Source organism: Choloepus didactylus, chromosome 1, assembly GCF_015220235.1.
Source record: "Choloepus didactylus isolate mChoDid1 chromosome 1, mChoDid1.pri, whole genome shotgun sequence".
NCBI lineage: Eukaryota > Metazoa > Chordata > Mammalia > Pilosa > Megalonychidae > Choloepus > Choloepus didactylus.
Genome location: NC_051307.1, coordinates 216,225,847 through 216,247,637, shown reverse-complemented (window position 1 = coordinate 216,247,637; position 21,791 = coordinate 216,225,847). Strand labels below are relative to the sequence as shown.

The following is a 21,791-nucleotide window of genomic DNA, read 5'->3' as shown; positions in this document are numbered from 1 at the left end:
AGCTAAGAATACATCATATATATTCATATGCACATTTATCTCTTAATTGTAATTTAATTCCATTCTCAGAGCCTATGCTATTAAAACACACACACTGACATGAATTATGCCTTCATGTATTGTTGCTTCACCTCCCCAATCTCTCTCTCTATGTATATGTATGTATACGTATATATGTATTGTGGTATACAGAGAGGTACATATATACATGTTGGTTTGTGTGCAAAATATATGGTGTGTTCAGTGTGGTTGAAAGTACCCCTAAAGCACACATCTTTGCTTTTGAATAGTGAAAAGCATTGGGTAAGTATTTAGAAGCCAAAGGAGAACACTTTATTGTCTTTGAAAAAAAGGTTTCTAAGACTTCAGATGCCCACAAACATTGTGAGCTAGCTCATGTACAAAAATAGCATTCACCTGTACCAGCAAGCACAAACTAAATAAATATAGCTTTGCTTTCTTCTTTTAAAAACCCTTACCTGGCCCAACGCAGTCACACAGATCCTGTTCATGTGGTTGAATGTTTGATATGACTTTTGGCTGTCACTGTTCTTGCTAGGATCTTTTTTCTCGTTCTCAGAGAGTCAGGTTTGATTAGGGGTTTCTGAAAGAACTACCTTGGATGTACAGAAAGAGCTTTGGTCCTCACCTCTTCTTCAATCCCCATATTTAAATTCTCTTGGTTCACTAGGATGCTAAATTCCTCTGCGACTTCAATAGTGATAAAGTATCCCATTTTAGATATTGTTCTTTGTAGGGCTACCTATCTATATGATTATTAACAAAACCACTGTAGATGTTTGCTCAATGATATATTAAATTACAAGGAGGGACTAAGTTCTCTAGAGATGACAGATGTGGGTGCTTCCTATGGCCTCTGGTGTGCAACTTTTAAATAAAATCTGGTAAAAACCAGGTATGAGTTTGGGTTAAGAAATGTTTAAGTTCAGGCATTTGGGTTTTTTGGCTTGGTTTGGTTTTTTCCTAGTCATGCTAGAGCAAACTCATGTCTGGGGAGGCAACTCAGACTCCCCAGTAAATGTTTTCTTGGTCTCACTCTCTGAGGATGTAAAGCTAATCAGATAAGTAAAAAATGAGTACCAGCGAACATTTGGTGTGCTTTCATGAATTTTGCAAATATCCTGGATCAGGATGGATGAGTCAGCCCTCGATATAGGGCTAGAGCGGTCTGGGTGGGACCTCCAGCAAATTCCAGTTATCAGATGGTCTCTGCCTAAAAGGCAGATCTGGGAAAGCTCTGGGGGAGGGATGGAGGATTTCTGCCTTTTCTGAATTTATCCAGCAGCAAGTGGAGCAAGCCCCAAGCCCCAGGGCTCTTATCCCCAGGTGGAAAGACTACAATAAAACCTCATTGGTTCAGACCCTAATGCTTGGAATTTGTGACAGTTGTATTTCAAGTGTGGCTCTTCTCATTTTTCTTAAATATGATGTGATCTCAATGTTCTCTGGAAATTCTGAAGACTCTTCGTACAAGTTGAAATAATCCAGTACTTTTTTTTCCATCCCAGGACCTGTGAAATTTCATCCCTCAGACTTCAATTTATGTCATTTCATCTTACAGTTATTAGAAGTTAAAAAAATTAAAACTTTTATGTCTGTGATACAGTCATACAGACAGCATTTGAAAGCTTTAAAATACCTCTCTTTAAGAAGCCCAATAATTTAGGCTTTTTTGCTGACGGACTAGCATCTCCCCTCTCCCATTACACTGAATCAGTGAGGTTTTACTGTAAAATTAAAATGGAAACAGCAGGTGTCTATTTCCAGCCAAGCTGACATTGCAGAATGGTCCATGACTTGATTTTTTCCATTTAATTTGCAAACCAGCCACATGTTGATAAAGGAGAAGTAAGTAAAATGAAATCTCATGAAAGAAGAACGGTGGACTCTAGTCTGCCTCCTAGTGGCTGTTAGAATATCCCCAATAACTAAGAGGTCACAGAAGAGCTTGGCCATTGAACAAACTCTTTCATTTATGGAATTATTTCCATAATCATCTTTCATGTTTCCAAACGCCTTCCCATCTTTTTACGGTGAATGCTCCGGAAAGTGTTTCCAATGTAAATACTTTACGGCATCAGATGGGGGGAGTAGGGGGCCAAGGAGGGGCTGGTGATTTGTTTTTGTTTTTCTGCTCTCTTTGAAATCAGCAAAAAAGGGCCTGTTGACACTGCCACTCATTCTGCATGCTCCCCGCCAGAAATGATTAGTCAACATGCATGCATGCCTTTGAATTGCATTCACATCTGGCCCAGTCCGATGTGAATGTCACCCGAGACCCTGCACAATGATTTCCAAGGACCCACGTGCATGAAAATGAGTTACTTCACTGATATTTTTTGGTTTTCAATGTACATATATGTCCAAACCCCAGAGAAGTAAGTTCTAATCTTACTGAGTGTTTCCTAGCATAAAGTCTGATCTTTCCCACAGACCGGATACGAAGGCTCCCTGCTTAAAGAGATTTTGACTCAAAAGTTGTGTAGCATTTGCAACAATGGTTTCCTTTGACTTGGTATGAAATAGGAGAAGCATTTGCAATGTGTAGGGAAACATGAGTCCCTGGGTTTGTTCGAGACCATAAAAGATTAAGCCCCAGACATGTAGATACAAGGTGAACACTAATTGCAATATTTCAAGTTAGCAGACAGCAGAAAACCCATAAACACAGTGAAGAAACTCCCAAATTCTAAAACCTTAGAGCAACAACTAGCCAACAACGGTGATAAAGAGCATGACTCAAAGCATACTAAGTTATTGTAAATTGAACAGAGAAGTTCGAGGTCTGCTATCTCTCCAGCTGCATCCTCAGATGGACTGTAAGAATAAAGACTCTCTAAGGCAGGCCTGAACTCATGAGTAGCATTACCTTGGAACACTTAGAGACCCAATTATATCAACGACACTGTTCTCTTTACAATAAAATTGCCAAACCCTAAACCCTGCTGGATGCACAATTAATCTTGATCAGTGAGGGCTTGAGTTCACACTATGTCTTTATATCCGAGAGAGAAGCTCATCACCTCTTTGTCTATTGTTTTTCTGCCAAATTTCAAAGGCCTTTGCGTGGTGGTCAGACTTAATGGTGGAGCATGCCGAGACCTTCCTATCACTCTTTGCAGTAGACATGGATGCAGCGTTGGAGGTGCAGCCCCCAGACACGTGGGACAGTTTTCCACTGTTTCAGCTGCTGAATGATTTTCTCCGCACTGATTGTATGTATCGCCTTTGACTGTTTGATTTTCCTAGGTGGGATACAGATAAACAGATTGCTAAAATGTCTTTATCCTAGACAGACTACAGGCTAGGACATAGCTCTTTATATTTTTATTATTACTTTTTTTAAAAAAGCACAGTCAGTGGACATTACCTTTCTCCCAACAATTGTCTTGTTGCAAGGGAGCTTTCTTTTAACTGGACTGAAGGGCCCAAGGGACATGTGAGACAAGAGGTCTGTGCCTGTGTGTTTTAATCTCTCTTGATCAAGCTAATTTACTCAACCTCTTCACATTTTGTAATTTTTATCAAAAGAAGCTTTCTAGATGAAAAACAATTTCTAGCTAAATAAAACCCCAAGCATTTCAGAATATCTTACTGTAACACATAGCCATAGAGGAGACATTCCTTCCCCAGGGAGGAGGCTGTAGGAGGGGAGGGTACTGGATGTTCTTTCTTCCTGGTAAAGTAATGGGAGGAAGGGGAGTGGGTACAAGGAAAACATGAAAAATGGTGAGAATCGTTGTTGATTAAAAGAGAATGATTATTTTTCCTTTTAGAAAGATGACACAAATGAATAAAATGTTCCTGAATTCCATTTTCCTTCCAAACAGGATTAAACGTGAGCTCAGATGACATTCATGTGCGTCCCCCCCACCACCCCACTCTTCTTTTCTGGCTTCCTTGGAAGCAGTATATTTAATATGGAAGACAATTGTCTCTATGTGTTTGTCGTACATTGATGAAGTACCTGTCATCTCTTACCAAGCTTCTGCTTATCTGTTCTAGATAATTTGTGCAATGGAAAATTTCACAAACACCTGCAAGACCTGTTTGCCCCACTTGTTGTTAGATATGTGGATTTGATGGAGTCCTCAATTGCACAATCCATTCACAGGGGCTTTGAGCGGGAGTCATGGGAACCAGTCAAGTAAGGAAACCTCTTTTAATACCTTCGGAGTTTGGGTGCAAATGGCTGGAGAGTCATGCAGAGATGGATTAATGGTGTCATATGGTTTTCACTGTTAGTGTGGACAGAGAGCAAACACTGTGCACATAGCTCCCTTGCCCAAACAGAGGGAGGAAGAGGTTGAAAATGTTTTATGAAATGGAATCTGTTTTATTGTGGAAGATAAATAAGGAATAAGGTATATAGACGTGGTGTGATGTTTGTACTGCATATCTATTTCAGTAGTGTTATTCTTTCCCAAAATGCATTCCATGGGGGGGTCTAGGCCAGGGGTCAGCAAACTTTTTTGTATAAGGTCTAATAGTAAATATTTTAGGCTTTGCGAGCCATACAGTCTCTATCTCAACAATCAACTCTTCCTTTGCAGCACAAAAGCAGCCATAGACAATATGTAGATAAATGAGTGTGGCTGAGAGCCAATGAAATGTTATTTACAAAAACAGGAGGCTGGCCTGGGGGCCGCAGTGTACCACTCCCTTGTCTAGGTCTTTGAGACACACATCATGAAGAGGACTCTAGGGCCAATATGTTTAGGAAATGCTTTATACCCCACTTATCCATCCTGTACCCTTGTCTCCTGGAGAGCCACAAAGTGTGCTGGCGTGTTTTAAATCTCTGAGAATATAGTAATACAGGATCTGAGAGTGTAGTGAAACAGTTGAACTCTGTTTAACCAAGAGTTTTCTGAACATATTTGACCACAGTGCTCACTGTTTTGGGGGATACCTATCCTGCAGGACAAATTATGGAAAATCCTGTGGGTTGTGAATTTGTCAGTTTCCACAACTGCTTGGTAAATCTTGGAAGCTATTTGAGGATGTTAAGCAGATTCTGTGCGCCCTCCATTTCCCAGCAAAGAGGTCTGTGACTCAAGGCTGCCAGAGGGTCAGTCTCAGGCTCCCGTTTCTGGAAAGACAGAGGACTCCTGTAAGAAGAGACTTTTCTGGTAGGGAGTGAAAAGTTTCAATAAAGCTTGGTATTGGCTTTGCCTTTTTGGATACTCTTTATTGCTGTAAGAAAATCATTTTGTTCTCTCCAGTCCCTTCCATCTTTGAGTCCAGGCACTCCCAAACAAGGATCGAGAAGCTTTTCCCAGTTTAGAAGCTCCAACTCATGCCCAGTCTTTAAGCAATTTTTAGAAATGAGACCTTCCCTGTAGTAGTCTACTGTATAAGACCGATTGATAAGGAAAGTAATGCAGAATTGCTCTCTCTGCCTTCCTTCCACATCAGAGCCATAAGAGAAGTTTGTTGACTTACCCTACCAAGAGTAAGTTAATAGGTAATAGTCCTTCATTTGCATGTACCAAGAAATGTAAATTTTAGCTTGTTGTTCTCAGGTTTATAACAGTCTCTTAATATGGCCCTGCTGGCTTTTAACTCATGAGGCTAAAACTGGATGCCTTGAAAATAAGGCATCAAGAAGGGACTCTAAATTTTTAAGTGCTTACTATAATTAATACAGTTGTGCTTTGGAGAACAGATGTGAAAAGAAAAAGGTTAAAATGAGTGATATTTGCATTTTAAAAAATAACAATGGTTTTTGAAATAGCATTGACTTGCTCAGGTTTAAATGTGAGGCTACCACCAAAACACAGGGGAGAGAATGATTAGTATCTTTCATTTTTCCTTAAAAAGCCCTAGATTTAGGGCCTTATCCCCCAGTGACTTGCCAAAAGACAAGACCTTGAACCTCTCTGAGCTTGTTTCCCCAAAAATGCTTTAAAAATGTCCCTACTCAGTGTGTGAGAATTACCATGAAGCTTTGCAATAATGTCACTGAAGTCATTTTATAATCTGTTAAATTCTTGAGAAACCAGACACACCGATATTAATATTATCGGAAGTAAAGATAGAATCAAAATCAATTTCACTATTGAAAGACTTAGTCTGGAAGTGTTTTGTTGTTTTGTTTTATTTTTTAATGATAAGAAAAACAAATTGAACTACTGGATGAATAACTTCAAGTTCCAAAAATTTATGAAGGAATAATAGTTGTGAACAATAACCTGAGACTATTTTATGTAGATATTTTTAAGTAGATTTTTGCTGTCCCAAATCACATGTTTACTAGTGAATATGACTATGGTTTGTTCCGTTCATGCCAAATAGGATGTGCCTTTAAGACTATGTGGCGATATTTGAAAGTGCCAACTAAAATATAAGTTAAATTAAAATCCTTTGAAGCCATAAACATTTTATTAGCTGATTTGTAAACAGAATGTAGGTTCCACAGCACAGCTTTGCAAAACAGCACAAAGAGGAAGGTAAAAAAAAGAGATCAGGGCATGCTCATGAGCTAAGAAGAGTGAGTATCTCCATACTTCCTACCATGTGGAAAAAAACAAAGTATGAACCTTCACCTGACCACTGGTTAGAGAGTTGATAAAGAAGCAGAGATGGATTTTTCATTTCGGATTTTTGTTCCAAATAAAGAATGTTCTTTGGGGAATGCTTTTCATCAAGCTGACTCAAAAACAAGAAGCTGACTTAGGTAAACAGGTCTAGCTTGCTCAGTCTTTTCTACTTTTGCCACATGATCTTCTAACACAAACACACCACCCTGCCATCCCACACCACCCCTGCCATCTCCTCTTCCTGTCAGCCAGCCCTTTTTTCTGACAGACGATCACCCAATCTCTCTTTAAACACCTCGAGGCACAGGGAATCTTCTGCTTCATGGTTGTCTATGTCTCTTAATGATAGATCTAAACACTGGGTCTTGATATATCAAACTGTAAAGTCTGCCTTTCTTGTTTCTCAAAATGTACTTTATCTCTCTGCCTGAAATATACATATGAAAGTATTTTTGAAATAATGCTCTTTTCCAGGTTGCCAAAGGTGTCACTATCTTAATAATAATAAGCCATCAGACCAAAGTCACCTTAGCAATAGGTAGGTGGCTGGTGGGAAATAGAAGGAGAACAGGACTTAGAGTCAGGACCCCTGACTCTGCCAGTACCTTGCTGGGGGCCTAAGCTCGGTTTCCTCCTTTGTAAAACAAGGAGTTATTGAATCCCTGAGGTTTTTCCAACACTGTCAGTCCCAAAAATGTGTGTTCCCGTTCACACCTATGCACGTTTGATTAGCACGGCCTCCCCCATGCCTAGAACAGGACCAGGGACATAACAGGTGCTCGGTTAAAACTGTAAGGAAAAAGTAGGAAAATTATGGGGATAGAAGAGAAAAAGAAAGTTACATTCTCCTCCCCTCATTGGGGGGTTTCAATCTAACTGGGTCTGAGCAACATAAACACAAGAAAAATGGCTTCAAAATATTTAGCAGTTATGCCTCTACAGAGATGTGGCTCATATTCAGAGCCTGTGCTCAGTGTGTTACTCACATCAAATATATTCTGTGGCTTTGCATGTGCAAATGCCATGAGAAAGAGTGGTGACATCCTAGAGGATAGAGATTCTGTGGATGGATGTGAGACGTCTTGAAGGAAACGGCTTAGAGAGTAAGATGTCAAAAGGGGGTAGAGGCGTCAAGCATGAACAAAAGTAAAACCATGAGGAAAAGCAGTGGAAACAGTGAATGGTCTGGTTGTGGCTGGCGTGAATTATAAAGGAGGAGTGCTATAAGGTTGGAGAGAGAGTTGAGAGTTTCTAGATTCTAAAATCCCATGAAATTCAGAACTTTATTCTCTAGGTCATACATTCTCAACCAGGACTTTATAGCCCCCAACCTGGTGAAAATTAGTTCTGGGGGTGGGGAAGGGCAAAAAAAAAAAACACTTTTTTTTTGTATGTATAAGGCTCAGCTAAACATACAGTACATAAACATATATACAGTGCATCTGTGATCCATGGTATTAAATTGTCATGAGGAAGGCGGGTGGGGGGGCGGGTTGGCGATAATGAATAAAAGGTTAAGGGACACCACTCTAGACTCTAGGAAGATATCAAAGGGTGTCTATGCCCTAAATTAGAGATTAGACCTAACTGCAAACACTGAGAAGACTGTTAGTGTCCAGAGCATCTATAGAAGAAAAGATGTACTGTATTTATTCATGGAATAAATGGCTCATAAAAGTAGAAGGCAATCGATATCTCAAGCCTAACCCCATCCGTTAATGTGAAGCAGAAGTCTTTGAGAGGAGACCTGCCCATGTCCCTTCTGCATGGAGACACAATCTGGATTAGAGTTAATTCTAGAAAGTGAGGAATGGCTCTACCTCCGCCATTTCTATCTTTAGAGATAATGAACATGCACACATCTGAGCATTCTTCCATGTGAGAGAGAGCACATGAAAATTTTTAAATCTAGTATACCAGGGACATGCCCTTTGACCTGAGGGGAGCTATCCTTTTTCAGCAGAGACCCCAAAATGAATGAAAGAGTCTAGTTTTTAGCATTTATCAGTTGATAGGATTGCATTTCACACTTTTTATACTATCCAGAGATACCCAATTATGATTCTCACAGAAAAGCATGACAGACTTGGTTTTAATGTAGTTGCTAAAGGACCCTCTTTAAAATAATAATCTATTATATCCATCAGCCATTCCAGGAGCCTGGTCTGAACTGAGTACTACTAGAATATCCTCCCTTTTCCCACGTATATTAATCAAATATTATGCTTGGAATTGCCTCTTTGATTATTAAGATAAGTTATTAATATTGAAATAGTAACATTAGTAAGGCACTAGATTATTTTGCTAAAAACAGAATTATCAAGCATGTTTCATCCTTTTGAAAGTAGAGCATTATAATATGTCATATGAAAGAAATGTTTCTATGAGTCCAGTGTAGTAGTCCAGTCAAAATGTCATATTTTACAAATACAATATGTTTTGATTAATATAGTATTCAAAAAATTTTTCCATTTGCCAAATGAAGCTCGTTTCTGATTGTGTAACCACCATCCGCTAATATGTTTAAATTAAGTTGCTTTTGCATACATTTGTGTGTTATTCATTCCTTGCTACTTATAATTTGCTCAGAATTGACATTTTAACTTTCCAGGCTGCCATCTCTAAAGATCTCCTAATTCCTTGATCGTTATTCAGTGTGTGTATCATTTAATGATCACATTTGCTTATATAGACTTGCACATGTTTCAGTGGAAATCGCCAACGGTTTTGTTACATCGCAGCATTTGACTGAGAACCACCAGGGACTGAATTCAAAGGCAAATTCCCCAGTTAAAGAGAGAGTATAGAAGGAAAAGTCCCATTTTCCCTTCTCTTTAATAATCATTTTTAGTTTATCTTCTCTTGACCATTCCCACAAGAGCAGCCTTTCGTCCCAAGGAGAGATTTATCATTGACTTTCCCAAAATGTGAAGTGTGATGGACAAACCTGTGAGACACCTGTTTTCTTGAAGAAAAAAGAGTGTCAGGTTGGCAATTTTGCTTTCTGGATTTTTCGGTCTACACACCAGGGCTATGCTGCCATTGTGACATTTGTTTCTAGAGGAAGACAGGGCAGGGGCCCAGGCTTTCTGCAGGGTCAGCGTTCCTTGCCTAGCAGGAGGCTTGCCTCCCTAAGCAAACCCAGAGGCAGCTCCAGCTCTTGCAGGAGTCCCGTTAGCCCAACACGCTTGCCCGGGGCAGAACTGCTTTGGCAAAACTTGCTCTTCTCCTGCAAGATCCAAAAAGAGAACCTCAACTCCTTTGCCAAAGTGCTGTCAACTCCACTTAAACAGGAAGGCTCCTCTCAGCTGCAGACTTAGGCTGGGCTCCTCCGTGCCAGTGGCTTTGGCTGGATAGAGCACCCTTAATATGCCATCCCGGAGGCACTCAGTGCCAGCTCCTGTAGTAGTACATGACACAGGCCCTCCAAAGAGATACGGTGGATTCGATGCAGGGGGATTTGTTTTGTTTTGTTTTCTCTCTTAACTCTTAAAACCATCCATCTCCCTTTCATCATATCAGGCGCTTGATCTTAGTTCAAAGGTAAGAAGCAGGTAACATTTTTAACTTTTTAAAAAAACTTATTCCAGAAAAAATACATAGCTGGATTTTCACAAACTGAACACATCCTTGTAATTATCACCCAGATCAAGTAAGAGAGCACTACCAGTCTCTCAAAAAGCCCCTCACTTCTTTATGCTTTCTTCCAATCTCTATCCCACTTTCAGCGTAACTATTATGAGATGAGGTCACATTTTAGGTCCACTTCTGGTTAAAGAATGTAATATAAGAGCTGAATTTGGGATTCTTTTCTTTTCCTAGGTGTCTGTGGCAATGAGTAAACATTTCTACATTTGAATTGGACATAGTTTGAGAGAAACAATTTAGGTTTTCTTTATGTGCCCTATAAAATTATTCAAAGTTGATCCATTCCCTTGACATGAGTTCTTCAACTTAGCTGTCAACTCTGATACCCCATTACACTACCTGTCTTCCAAGAGAGGCAGTTGGAAAGAATTCCATTTCTGTATATACCCATTATGCATATATTCAAGTGGATGAAATTCTTATTACATCTTTTATCTAATATCTAACCTGAGAAATATGCATCCTTAAAAAATAATTTATAAATGAAAGCAAGAAAATTCAAGTGTCTTATCATTTCCATCAATCTCAGCTGCTTCCCAGCATTTTGCAGTCATAGCAACACCAAGAATTCCATGAACTTCAAGCTCTTGGTGTGGGACAAGTTCTAGACTCTTATCGCAATGAAACTGGAAGCAGAATGCCCCTTACAAAAGCATTTAAGCAATGTGATCATTTTATATGGTGTTCCATGACTGACCTTGCTTTTAGGTCACTCCGTGGTTGGTTTTTCCCATTAACTTTTTGCCATTTCTCTCTGAATCTTGAGCTGCACCCACAACTCCCCATCTGTAAGCTGCTTTCTGAAGTATGTCACTTGAGTTTTTGCTGTTGTCTTGCTATGGACTTAGCCAATTTATTCACAACTGTCTTGTGCTTCTGCCACATCTGCATTGTCACTGTGATGGTATTTTTTCTTTCTGTCTGTTTCTTCCACAGGAGTTTAACCAGTAACCTACCCAATGTGAACCTACCCAATGTGAACCTTCCCAAAGTACCAAATCTACCAGTTAACATCCCTCTAGGCATCCCACAAATGCCTACTTTTTCAGCACCGTCATGGATGGCTGCTATATATGATGCTGAGTGTGTATTTCAGTTCACATTAGATCTAATTTAAATTTAAGTGATCTTGGCATGGATATGTATTGTTTATTTCTATACATCCTATATTACAGAGATAGAGATGGATAATTAGACATATTTTGCTGATCATACAGAGACAATATTGTTTATTTCTGGCATGTATCGTGTTTGTAAGACATTTTCTATATACAAGCACTAACAATTTTTCTTACGCCCACTGAACACTTAAAAACTGTTTTACTTCCTGAATTCTTTTACAAAAGAATTCTGCCCATTTTTTTTTTTAATGCAGGTGACATGACTTTAGGAGTTAATCATCCAAAATAGTCCAAGAAACCTCTTTGATAGGCTGCCCAGTCATCTCTTACCTGATGTAAATCTAAGTGAGAAGCACACCTACCCAGAAGCTTGTTTTAAAAAAATAATAATTAAAAAGTCCTGAAGCATATTTCTTTTGTCAGCAAATGGTAGGATATAGTCATAATTTGGTATGTTCAGGACTAAATGAAAATTTCTGAGTGGATCAAGCCTTAGTAATGCAAATGTTACATAATGATATTTTCAAGGGTCTTAAATATCATAATACGGTGCATTAAGATCTAGGTAGCAAGAAGGTTGCTACATTTGAGAATGCAAGTTTCAAACAACAGAAAAAGTACGTTTTTTGATAGCCATATCATTTGTGGCCTGAGTATTGGGTCATTCCTTACAGTCATCTACACAAAAGCCAGGAATGCATGGGGTGTTTCTTCTTGAAACATCCCTTTAAGCCAGCAGTTTGGGGGGAGTAAGAGTTGAGTAGCCATTTCATTTAGCTTAGGAAATGAATCCTCTCTCCTTTTTTTCCTTGGTGAGAAGATGCAGCACCCCTAAACTCTACCTCAGGGAAACTAAATTAGAACCACATGCATGATTTAATAAGTGAAATAATGTTTAGCAATTCTATACCCTCCTTTGATCCTTTTCTTAGACCACAGCTAATTATAGGCCAGATAAGCTTTTTCTTGAAAGAATAAATTGGCACATTTTCAAAGGGAAGTGTTATTATCAAAGGAATAAAAAATGATCTGAAACTGGCAGTGAGGTTTTGAAATCTCAAAGTCACATTCATCAAGATGGCCTTCAGCATTTTTATTTTTGCCATGACCCAGGCAGAGAACAGGACGTTAAAATGACTATTCTACCTGGTTTCTCATGCTGCTTAATATTTTTTTTAACCTACATTTATGCCCAGGTTCACAATGAAATCATATGGTCAATGTGTCTGATTCTCTCTTACAGATAAATTAAAACTTCCAAAAATTTATGTCTGGAAAAAAATCTAAAAAACACAAATCATATTCATGCTAAGATGACTATATAAAAGTTAGATTAGATAGTATCTGTTTAAAAATTTAAAAATAATATGAAAGCTTCTCTTACCTTCCTCTGTGCATGCTCTGTGACATTGTTTTTGAAAAGATATGAATCAAGACATTGTAATAAAGCAGATAATGGTCTCTGTTCTATTAATTAAGGCATGAGTGGGAACACATTTTGGTAACTGCTCAGCAATCAAAATAATCTTGGTGCTATTGCCTTAACATTAACAGTTTATCTTAAAAATAAAAAGAAAATATTCTTTTCCTCATGTCAAAACTTAATAATAAGCCCTTCAAAGAAAAAAAAAAAAAAAAACCCCAGAAGAATTTTCTGAAACTCTGAAACCAGATGGGTGTCAAAATGTTGTTGTAATAAATACCAATTATTGCATTCATATGTACTTAATGATTTAAAACATACAACCATGCAGTTCCAAAACGGGCCTTAGACTAGTCAAAAAGTTGGGGTATCTTTTTCCCAAGCACAGAACAGGGTAGGGGGAAAGCTGAACTTTCATGGAGAGACAATGCATTCCCCCACTTTTGAACAATGCTTACAGCAGTATCTGAAAAGAAGGCGTGGATTCTCAATCACCCACCAGGAAATGCCTGATTCTATATCTTTTCATAATTCCAGTTTCCCCCTTTGCCACCTTTCATTTTAAGGACGTGTTTTCATGTTACCTGCTCCTTCGTGTCAGATACATCAGTGTACTGACCTCAGACTGGTCTGTCCTTGAAAGCATTGCCCTGTTGGTCCAGGCTGTAGGCTTCCTCTCGGCATGTTGGGAATTTGCCCCTCCCCACCCCGCAGTAGCTGTGTATGCATTTATGCACTAGCTATATTTTTCTCTGAAGCATTAATTCAATGCAGCTGGCATCTGTCACAATAGAAACACCCACTCTCATCTGTTTCTATAGACGATGTCAGAAAAAGTGGTAATGCATGGTGTGTTGGACATTTTATAAATTACCGTGTTAGCATTAGTGGTATGCGAGGAAGGAGGTGGAGTGTGGCCACCCCTCAGAGCTCAAATGGGATTGTTTCAAGAGAAAGCCAGCCAGAGAAGGGCAAGAGGGTGAGAGATGGAGCATTTCCTGTACACAGGCTTTCCATGGATGCCCCAGGTAAAAGTTCCTTAGACATCATTGTACAGAAAGGGATCAAGAGCAATTTCTCTGTCTGTACAGAGGACTGGGTAAGATGGTACAACGGTAAAACAGCTCAGGTTTTGAGCACTAAAGCATTTACAAATATCCCTTGTCCACTCACCTCCCCCACAACTCACTTCCTCCTGGGGCTGCCCATGCAATGGGCTGGTCTATGAAAATTGGAATGATAATCAAACTGAACAAGCATCTTGGATTCAGAGGTATCCTGGTGCACCCGTCTCTATTTGAGTCACCACAATTTCTTTCCAGCTCTTCAAGAGAGAAAGCAGATCCTCGCTCACCACTTTGTTAGCACTGTCCTTTTAAAACTGAAAGTCTTTTTGCAATCTCCAGGAGGCCTCCGCTCTGGAGGGAAGCTGGGGAAATGCATGAAACCTTAAACTTTAATAACTGCATGTTGCCATGTAGTTATTAACATTGAGACTTATTTCTCTCCCTGGTTTGTGGCCTTCATCTGAATCATCACATGTGTTAATGTGGTTATTAAAAGAAGGCTGATTTTTACCATACACCATTCTCCTAGTTGTTATGGGGCAATGCCTCCTTCAGACTTCTCACTGGTCTACAATTATTGGCCAAACAATGCCGGCAAAGTCATGTATGGTAAAATTCAAAACTGCTGGTGGAGATTGCCCCCACCTCCACCGCCAGCACACGTCGTTTTGTATGTTGATGCCACTGTTTGCCTTAAGTCTCCAGCCCCCAGTTGTCTTTGTGTCAGCTTTTGCAGAGCCCGAGGCCAGTGGGTGACTCTTGTTTCCTAATTTTTATCCTGCCAGTAATGGATCAGGTACCTCAGAAGATCTGTTCTGGAAACTCGATGCCCTTCAGACCTTCATTAGGGACTTGCACTGGCCCGAAGAAGAGTTTGGAAAGCACCTGGAACAACGGCTGAAGCTGATGGCAAGTGACATGATTGAATCTTGTGTCAAAAGGTAAGCCTGAGTTGCTGGACCGGTTCTACATGCTTCCTCCACTGTACACTGCCTCGGGGAAGGGCAGATGCCCATTCCTTCCACTGGCCATCATTTGAGGTTTTTGGAAAAGGTGATTACTTATCACAGTCAGCTGGAGTGGCAGCTGCCCAAGCCTGGCTTCCATTTGCTTGTCACTCATCTGTCCCAAACCCAAAACAATCTCATTGGCAGTGTTGTCTTAGTTGTTGGCTCTATGAAGAAAGGATTCATGTCCATTATTTTTCGTCCTTGTATTTCTGATAGGTTGCAGTGCCTGGTATAAAATATTCCCTTAATATAAACATCTGTTAAGTTTATGCATGAGTGAGTGCATGGATGGTAATTAGATGGAGGAAAGAGAAGAAAATCTGAGAGTCATAATATCCAACACAGGTAGCAAGAAACTAATGATTTGCCAGCAGTGTGGGCAGGACCTCAGCATCATCATTCATTCCACATATATATGAACTAAGCACCTAAGATATACCAAGTATTAATTGTCTTGCCCCAAGTCTAACTAGGTTTCGACAAGGGGCATGAGACGTTGAACATACATTTTAGCTTCCCACAATTGCCTCTTTTGTTGTTGAGGCACACAGGATTAAAGTGGGAATGGTGTACTTGAAATTCCCAGGCAGACTGTTCAGAGAAGGTGAGGGGGTAAAATGCAGACACTATTCATCCATTCAACAAAAAGTTGTTTGAGCTCCTCCCATATGCCAGGCACCGGGCTAAATTTGGGGCATACGATGAAGAATAAGACTACATCCCTTTCCTCAAGGAGTATCAATATCTGTTTATCAGATACAGAAATTGTATTCCACTGACTTATCATCATCATCATCATCATCACCCTTCCCACCCCCTGGACACCATATGTCCAAGTTTCTTGTCCAGTTCATAACTGTTTCATTATTTTTCTCATTCAAAAAAGACTGTGAGTCACACATGCCACTCTGGATCTCCAGATGTTGTGTAGTTTGTTGATGGATCGCTTGCAGGTGATGGGGGCTGGGTTTGGCCAGAGTGCTCTGAATTCATCACTTGATAGCTTGAAAGAAGAAAAGATAAGTAAGAGCCTCAAAACTGGACACTGAAAGGGAAAAGAACAGCCACTACCAGGTAGGTGAGAGTCTCAGCAGAAATTGGGAAAGGAACTCGATGTTAGGGAGAGTCTGGGCAAGTGTTTGTTGACGCTTTTGGAAGCTTAAATCCCTGGTGAATCAGATACTGTTTTGCTCTTCTCTGCCCACGAACCAAAGGAAAACCTGTTTCTGAAACCCAAGTTCAAAATGCTTCTTTAAGGTTTTGAATTCCACTGACTCTTATATGGTCTATATTAATTTCAGGAAAAGCAGCTCTTTTTTCTTAGGGCTAAACCATTCCTCAGAAAAACTTCCTGCAGAGCAGTCCCCAAGGCAAAAAGTTCTCCCTTGAACTGTCCTAGCAGCTGAAATGCATCAGAATTAAGACTGATCTATGGACAGCTTCTGATCTGGTGCACACATTTGCATAGAAAGACATTTATGTCCTCTGAAAAGCCAGTGTTCTGGGTAGGGAGTAAGAAATACGGAGATGCCGAGAGAAAAAAGGCAAGACATGTGGATGTCAAAGAGGATAATGACTATTTTATGCCTTACCATGTTACAATCATATATTTATGGGTCAGCTATCTCCAAGAGTGTGAGCCATTCAGAAGCAGGGAGTATATTTTATTCATATTATGTCCCTTTGACTTCTCCAGGTCTCTCCACTGTGCTTAACACATAGTAGCTGCTTAGCAATTTTTATTGATAGAAATTGGTCAACAGCACCTGTATGCTTTCAGCTGGCCTAAAACACTTAAATTTCCCCGTGCCCTTTCAATTCAAGTCCCAGACATGCACACACACACACATATCAGCTCTAGACCTTCAGATTCAGGGGGGACCATGAAGACATCCTTGGATGCTTTAGGACATAGAATCTACATTTGTAAAGCCTAGAATCCATGCTTTCCTCTTTGGGACAGAATAAAGAGCCCTCCTTTCAGAAGGACTACCGAAGTAAGGACATTGTTTCATAGATGTAAATTTTCAGTGCCAAAAAAAGTTACTGAGGCACTTCTCGTTTCTAAGTTTCAAAGAAATGTAAATCATTATTTTGATGGGCGTTTATGGAGCCTCTCTAGTCTAGGCTATATCAGGTACTGTGCTGGGCACAAAACTAGGCACCGTGACTCTGCCCTCAAGGATAGTCAGTTGTATTAAGTCACCTACCCATTTTTTTGGACCCATAGAACAAAATTCAGCACACATTCAGCCCTCTCAGTCCTATTAATTTTGCATTCAGCTTCCTCTTTGCACATTCCCACACTCCAAGGGCTACGAACAGTTCTTCTGTGAAGACAGAAGCCGATTACTTCATTGTAAGGGAGCCACTTTTCATTTCCCTTTCTTAAATTGGACCGGAACTGGCACACCAGCCTTAGAAGGGACCTGCCCAACTCAGTCCTCACCAGCCCTCCTTTTCACAAAACCAGAAAACGACATATTTTCAGTGTAGATTTAAATGATCATCATGATTAGAAAGCTACTTCAGTGCATTGAGTCTTTGGAAGCCAAGATACATTTATCTTTAACATGATCATCTAATATATAGGGGTGTTTTTAAAGGATTTTTTTTAAAGATTTTTTTCTTAAGAACAAGGCTTCCAACCTTCGAAATTATACTTGGCTTCCCTGCATACACCCAGGGTGTGTTAGCAAGTTGGCATCCTGTCCTGAGCTAACTAGCTGTGTGGTCCTCCTATGCACTGTTAGAAAACTGCTGCGAATACCTCTTAAAGCGGATGCTTTTCTGGTGGTTGCATGATCTCCAGAACCTCCAGCGAGCAATGCTGAAAAGATACATTGGATGAAAAGGGGCTTTAATAAAGCCACTTACTAACCAGGTGCGTTTCTTCAAAGACGTGTGATAATGTGACCCACTTCTCTGAAGCCTTTTAAAATATAACTGGGCCCCTTTATAATGCTGATACTGAGGATTAGGCCTCCCACCTGTATTTCCAGCTGCCTACATCAGACTAGGCTTTTCCTGTGAGCAGTTAGCACATTGCTGGAGTCATAATTTGACCAGTGACAGAATTTTGTTACATTAGGGTTCCACCATTATACAGTGCTTGAAATGATAAGTATTTCATTTTATTTATAAAAATAATATATTATTACAAAATAATACATTGACATTGAAGGAAAAAAAAAAAAAGTGTTCCTTCCCCCCATATCATACCAGTCCTCCCAAGTTCACTCCCCTCCCAGGGGTAGGCATCTTCAACAGCTTGATGTATTTCCTTATTATGACCTTTAACAAGCAAAACATCATTTTGTCATCTTTAAAACAAGATAATAAACGTGGATTATTTGTTATTTCAGTCAGAAATAAAACACAATAAATGTCATTTAAGATTTTCCCCACCGTGAGGTTTCAAAGATTAGAAGCTGCTTTTTTGTCTTGTTTTGTTTTGTTTCAATGAGGTGATTCAAGGTAGGCAATTGCCAATGTGAGAGAACTTACATATGCTATAATGCTGTAATCGGGTTTTTGTTCATTCATTCATTCTCCTGCAATTAGAGTTCTCCATGGCATGTACACTATAGTCAGAAGCACGCCGAGCTACAGGTGTTCCATGTGCTGCCGAGAAAGGCAGGGTTTACGTGGCTGTCTTCCTGAATAGGCCTTCCTTGGTTGGGAAAGCCATTTTAAAAAGAACACATGTGAAGTCATTGTCACTTGAAACTGATTATCGCCCTCAATTTTCTTTTTCACTGACCGCTCAGAAAATGTCTCCTCCACCTGCCGCCATCTGAACACTGAATTGGTCTTTTCCTACTTTGTTTTAATAGAACCAGGATTGCATTTGAAGTTAAGCTGCAAAAAACCAGTCGATCAACAGATTTTCGAGTCCCACAGTCAATATGCACCATGTTTAATGTTATGGTTGATGCCAAAGCTCAATCAACAAAACTTTGCAGTATGGAAATGGGCCAAGAGGTAAAAAAAAAAAAAAAAAAAAAAATGCAGATTTTTCTTTTTACTTCATTGATCATGTAGTATAAAATTTCACCAATTCCTTCCATCTACACTAGTCTGCTAATTTCAGAAATATACTGTACTCTAACATTTGTGGATTAAGCCACATACACAGTCTGTGGATGAGTGTTTGGTATCTGTTTGTCAAGTAAATTTCAAAGGTGTGTGCTGATGAGAATGTCAGTAATTTGGAAGTGATTCTTGGGTGGAGTTGCGGTGGCCAGAATGTTCCTTTAAGCCAAATGATGTTTGATGACCTTATTTATTAGGCTGGTATCTCTGACAGATCTGTTTACCAGAATGCAAGTCATTTTCACATTTGAAGTGCATTTTATCACTTTGAACATCTGGAAAGCAGGAGAGCTCTCCTTCTTGCACCAAACAGCTTCCACAATCTATATAGTATTCGATCACCCTGCAACCTCTTCCCCAGCCAGCAAGCTCTGAATTTCCACGAAACTGCAGACTTTCAATTTTCCTTAGATTGAGTTCATTGTGAATCTTCCTTGACCAAAAGTTTAGTCCTTTGCTAACTTTCCAATTCCAAGGCGGTATTTAAATTGTAAAGAAGGAAACAGCAACTTGGGCTTGATTAAAGACTATCATGATCATTTTTCTCCGATGGCCTTAAGCCAGCTAGATATTCATATACCAATTTAGAATTAATTCAGAAACATTTCTGGCAACTCTCATGTTGTTGCCAATTGGCAGAAATTGCTCCTAAATCAGATCTTTCGATACCAGCCTTACATGCTCAGAATTTTTACTAAATTATATTTGCTCCTTCGTTATTTATTTTCTGTTTCGGCACCTTCCATTTTTAAATGTGGGCTGGTGCTATTCTCTTCCTGGCGAGATCATCTCCAACCTTGTTTCCCTGCAAGTGAGCTTCCTCAGCCATCCCAGGTAGCCTCTGCTCCTGACTGATTTTATGGTCAGGGACCTCTCCCCAGGGACTGTGTTCCAGGCACTGGAACTAAATGCAGGAGGGCCCTTGGTTTTCTTGCTTGATTCCATTTGCTGTAAAAGAATGATCTGGAGTGTTTTTCAAATTTCACTGTGCCTCAGTCTCCTCTGGAGGACTTCTTAAAACATTGATTGCTGGGCCTCACCCCAAGAGTGTCCAAAGAGTCTGGGTCATGGTCCAAGACTTTGTGTTTCTGACAAGTTTCTGAGTGAGATTGATGCCGCTGCCCCGTCTGGGGACCAGGCTTTGAGAATCACTGGTCTGGAGACTTGGAAATTGAAAATGACTTAAGGAGAAGGGCTCAGGCATGAAGTCCAGCCCCCTGGGGAAGGCCTGGGTTGGGTTCTTGCTCTGGCTGTGCTGCAAACTGGAGTTGGATAAATCATTCAGCCTCTTTGGGCCTCAGTTTCCTCATCTGTAAAATAACTGCACTATTCTAGTTTTATTCATGCTGTTTTTAGCTGCAGAATAGGTTCTGCAAACCTTACCTAGAAGGTCAGCATGTGAAGCAAATAAGAGTAGAGCTGCTCTGGGTGAAGTTAGGAGGAGAGGAGGATGTGTAAGAGCAGGTCTAGAGCCCAAGCTGCCATGATCCTCTCCATCTCCACATGTCTTCACTGCCCAATGCCCACCACCCACTCAAGTTTCTCTGGAGAACTCTGAACAATCCCTTAGGCTTCACAGAGCCTACCCGAAAAACCCCATTTTGGGAGGTAATGTCTAAAGTTCATTAAGATCTCCCTGAGTGCAAACTTTCCAGAATCCTAACCCTTCTGAATTTTTCACTAATAGGAGCTTCTTTTTTAAAAAAACTGAGGTATAATTCACATATAAAATTCACCCTTTTAAAGTGTACAGTTCAGGGATTTTTAGGATACTCCCAAAGTTGTGACTCTATCACCTCTAATCCAGAACATTTTCATCATCCCAAAAAGAAACCTCATACTCATTAGTGGTCACTCTCCAGGCCCTTCCCTTCCCCCAGCCCAAGGCAACTGCTAATCTACTGTCTTTTTCAATGGATCTACCTGTCCTGGAAATGTCAAAATAAATGGAACCTATAATATATAGCCTTTTTTGTCTAGCTTTTGTCACTAAGCATAATGTTTTCAGGGTTCATCCATGTCATAGTATGTATCAGTGCTTCATTTGTTTTTATAGCTGAAAAATACTCAATTGTATGGATAGACCACATTTTGTTTATCCACTCATCAGTTGACAGACATTTGGATTGTTTCCTCTTTTTGGCTGTTATGAATAATGCACTATGACCATTCGTGCTCAACATTTTTTATGGACCTATGTTTTCAGTTTTCTTGGGTATATACCCAGAAGTTGAATTTCTGGGTTATATGGTGACTCTGTGTTTAACTTTTGAGCAACTGCCAAACTGTTTCCCACAGCAGCTGCACCATTTTACATTCCTGCCAGAAATGTTTTCCATGGTTCCACGTGAGAGGTTCCAATTTCTCCACATCTTAGCCAATACTTATTATTTGTCCTTGTTATTATAGCCATTTTCATGTGTGAGAGATGGTATCTCATTGTGGTTTTGATGTTGAACATTTTTCATGTGTTTTGGCCGTTTGTGTATCTTCTTTAGAGAAACGACTATGTTCTTGCCCATTTTTCCAATTGGGTTATTGGTTTTTTATTGTTGAGTTTTAAGAGTTCTTTATATATTCTGAGTAAAAGACCATTATCATATTTATGATTTGCAACTGCTTTTCCCCCATTCTGTGGGTAATCTTTTTCACTTCCTTGATAGTGTCATTTGAAGTACAGAAGTTTTGTTTTGATGAAGTCCAATTTATCTATTTCCCCTCTGAGTTTCTTGAGATGTCCATTTTAACTGGGTTTCATAAGGGTAAAACCATTCAAGAGAAGGAAAGGAAGGATGTAACAGGACTAGCCTCCTTTTCCCCTCAGCAAACTTTACAGTCCCTCTTTAGATTAATTCAATTATGGT

The 21,791-nt window shown here is 39.8% G+C and overlaps 1 protein-coding gene across 14 annotated transcripts in view; it reads left to right on the top strand.

Moving 5' to 3' along the window:
• The window catches only part of CADPS (calcium dependent secretion activator), a 495,698-nt gene that overhangs the window by 398,422 nt on the left and 75,485 nt on the right, over positions 1–21,791 (top strand). For 9 of the 14 annotated variants that reach the window (XM_037799559.1, XM_037799555.1, XM_037799552.1 and 6 more), the window contains 5 exons: positions 3,080–3,236; positions 4,027–4,168; positions 11,148–11,294; positions 14,608–14,763; positions 18,669–18,816. In XM_037799559.1, the coding sequence (XP_037655487.1) occupies positions 3,080–3,236; positions 4,027–4,168; positions 11,148–11,294; positions 14,608–14,763; positions 18,669–18,816 (750 nt within the window). The remainder of the gene's footprint in view (positions 1–3,079; positions 3,237–4,026; positions 4,169–11,147; positions 11,295–14,607; positions 14,764–18,668; positions 18,817–21,791) is intronic. The other 5 variants (XM_037799564.1, XM_037799562.1, XM_037799591.1 and 2 more) reach the window with 1 other exon arrangement.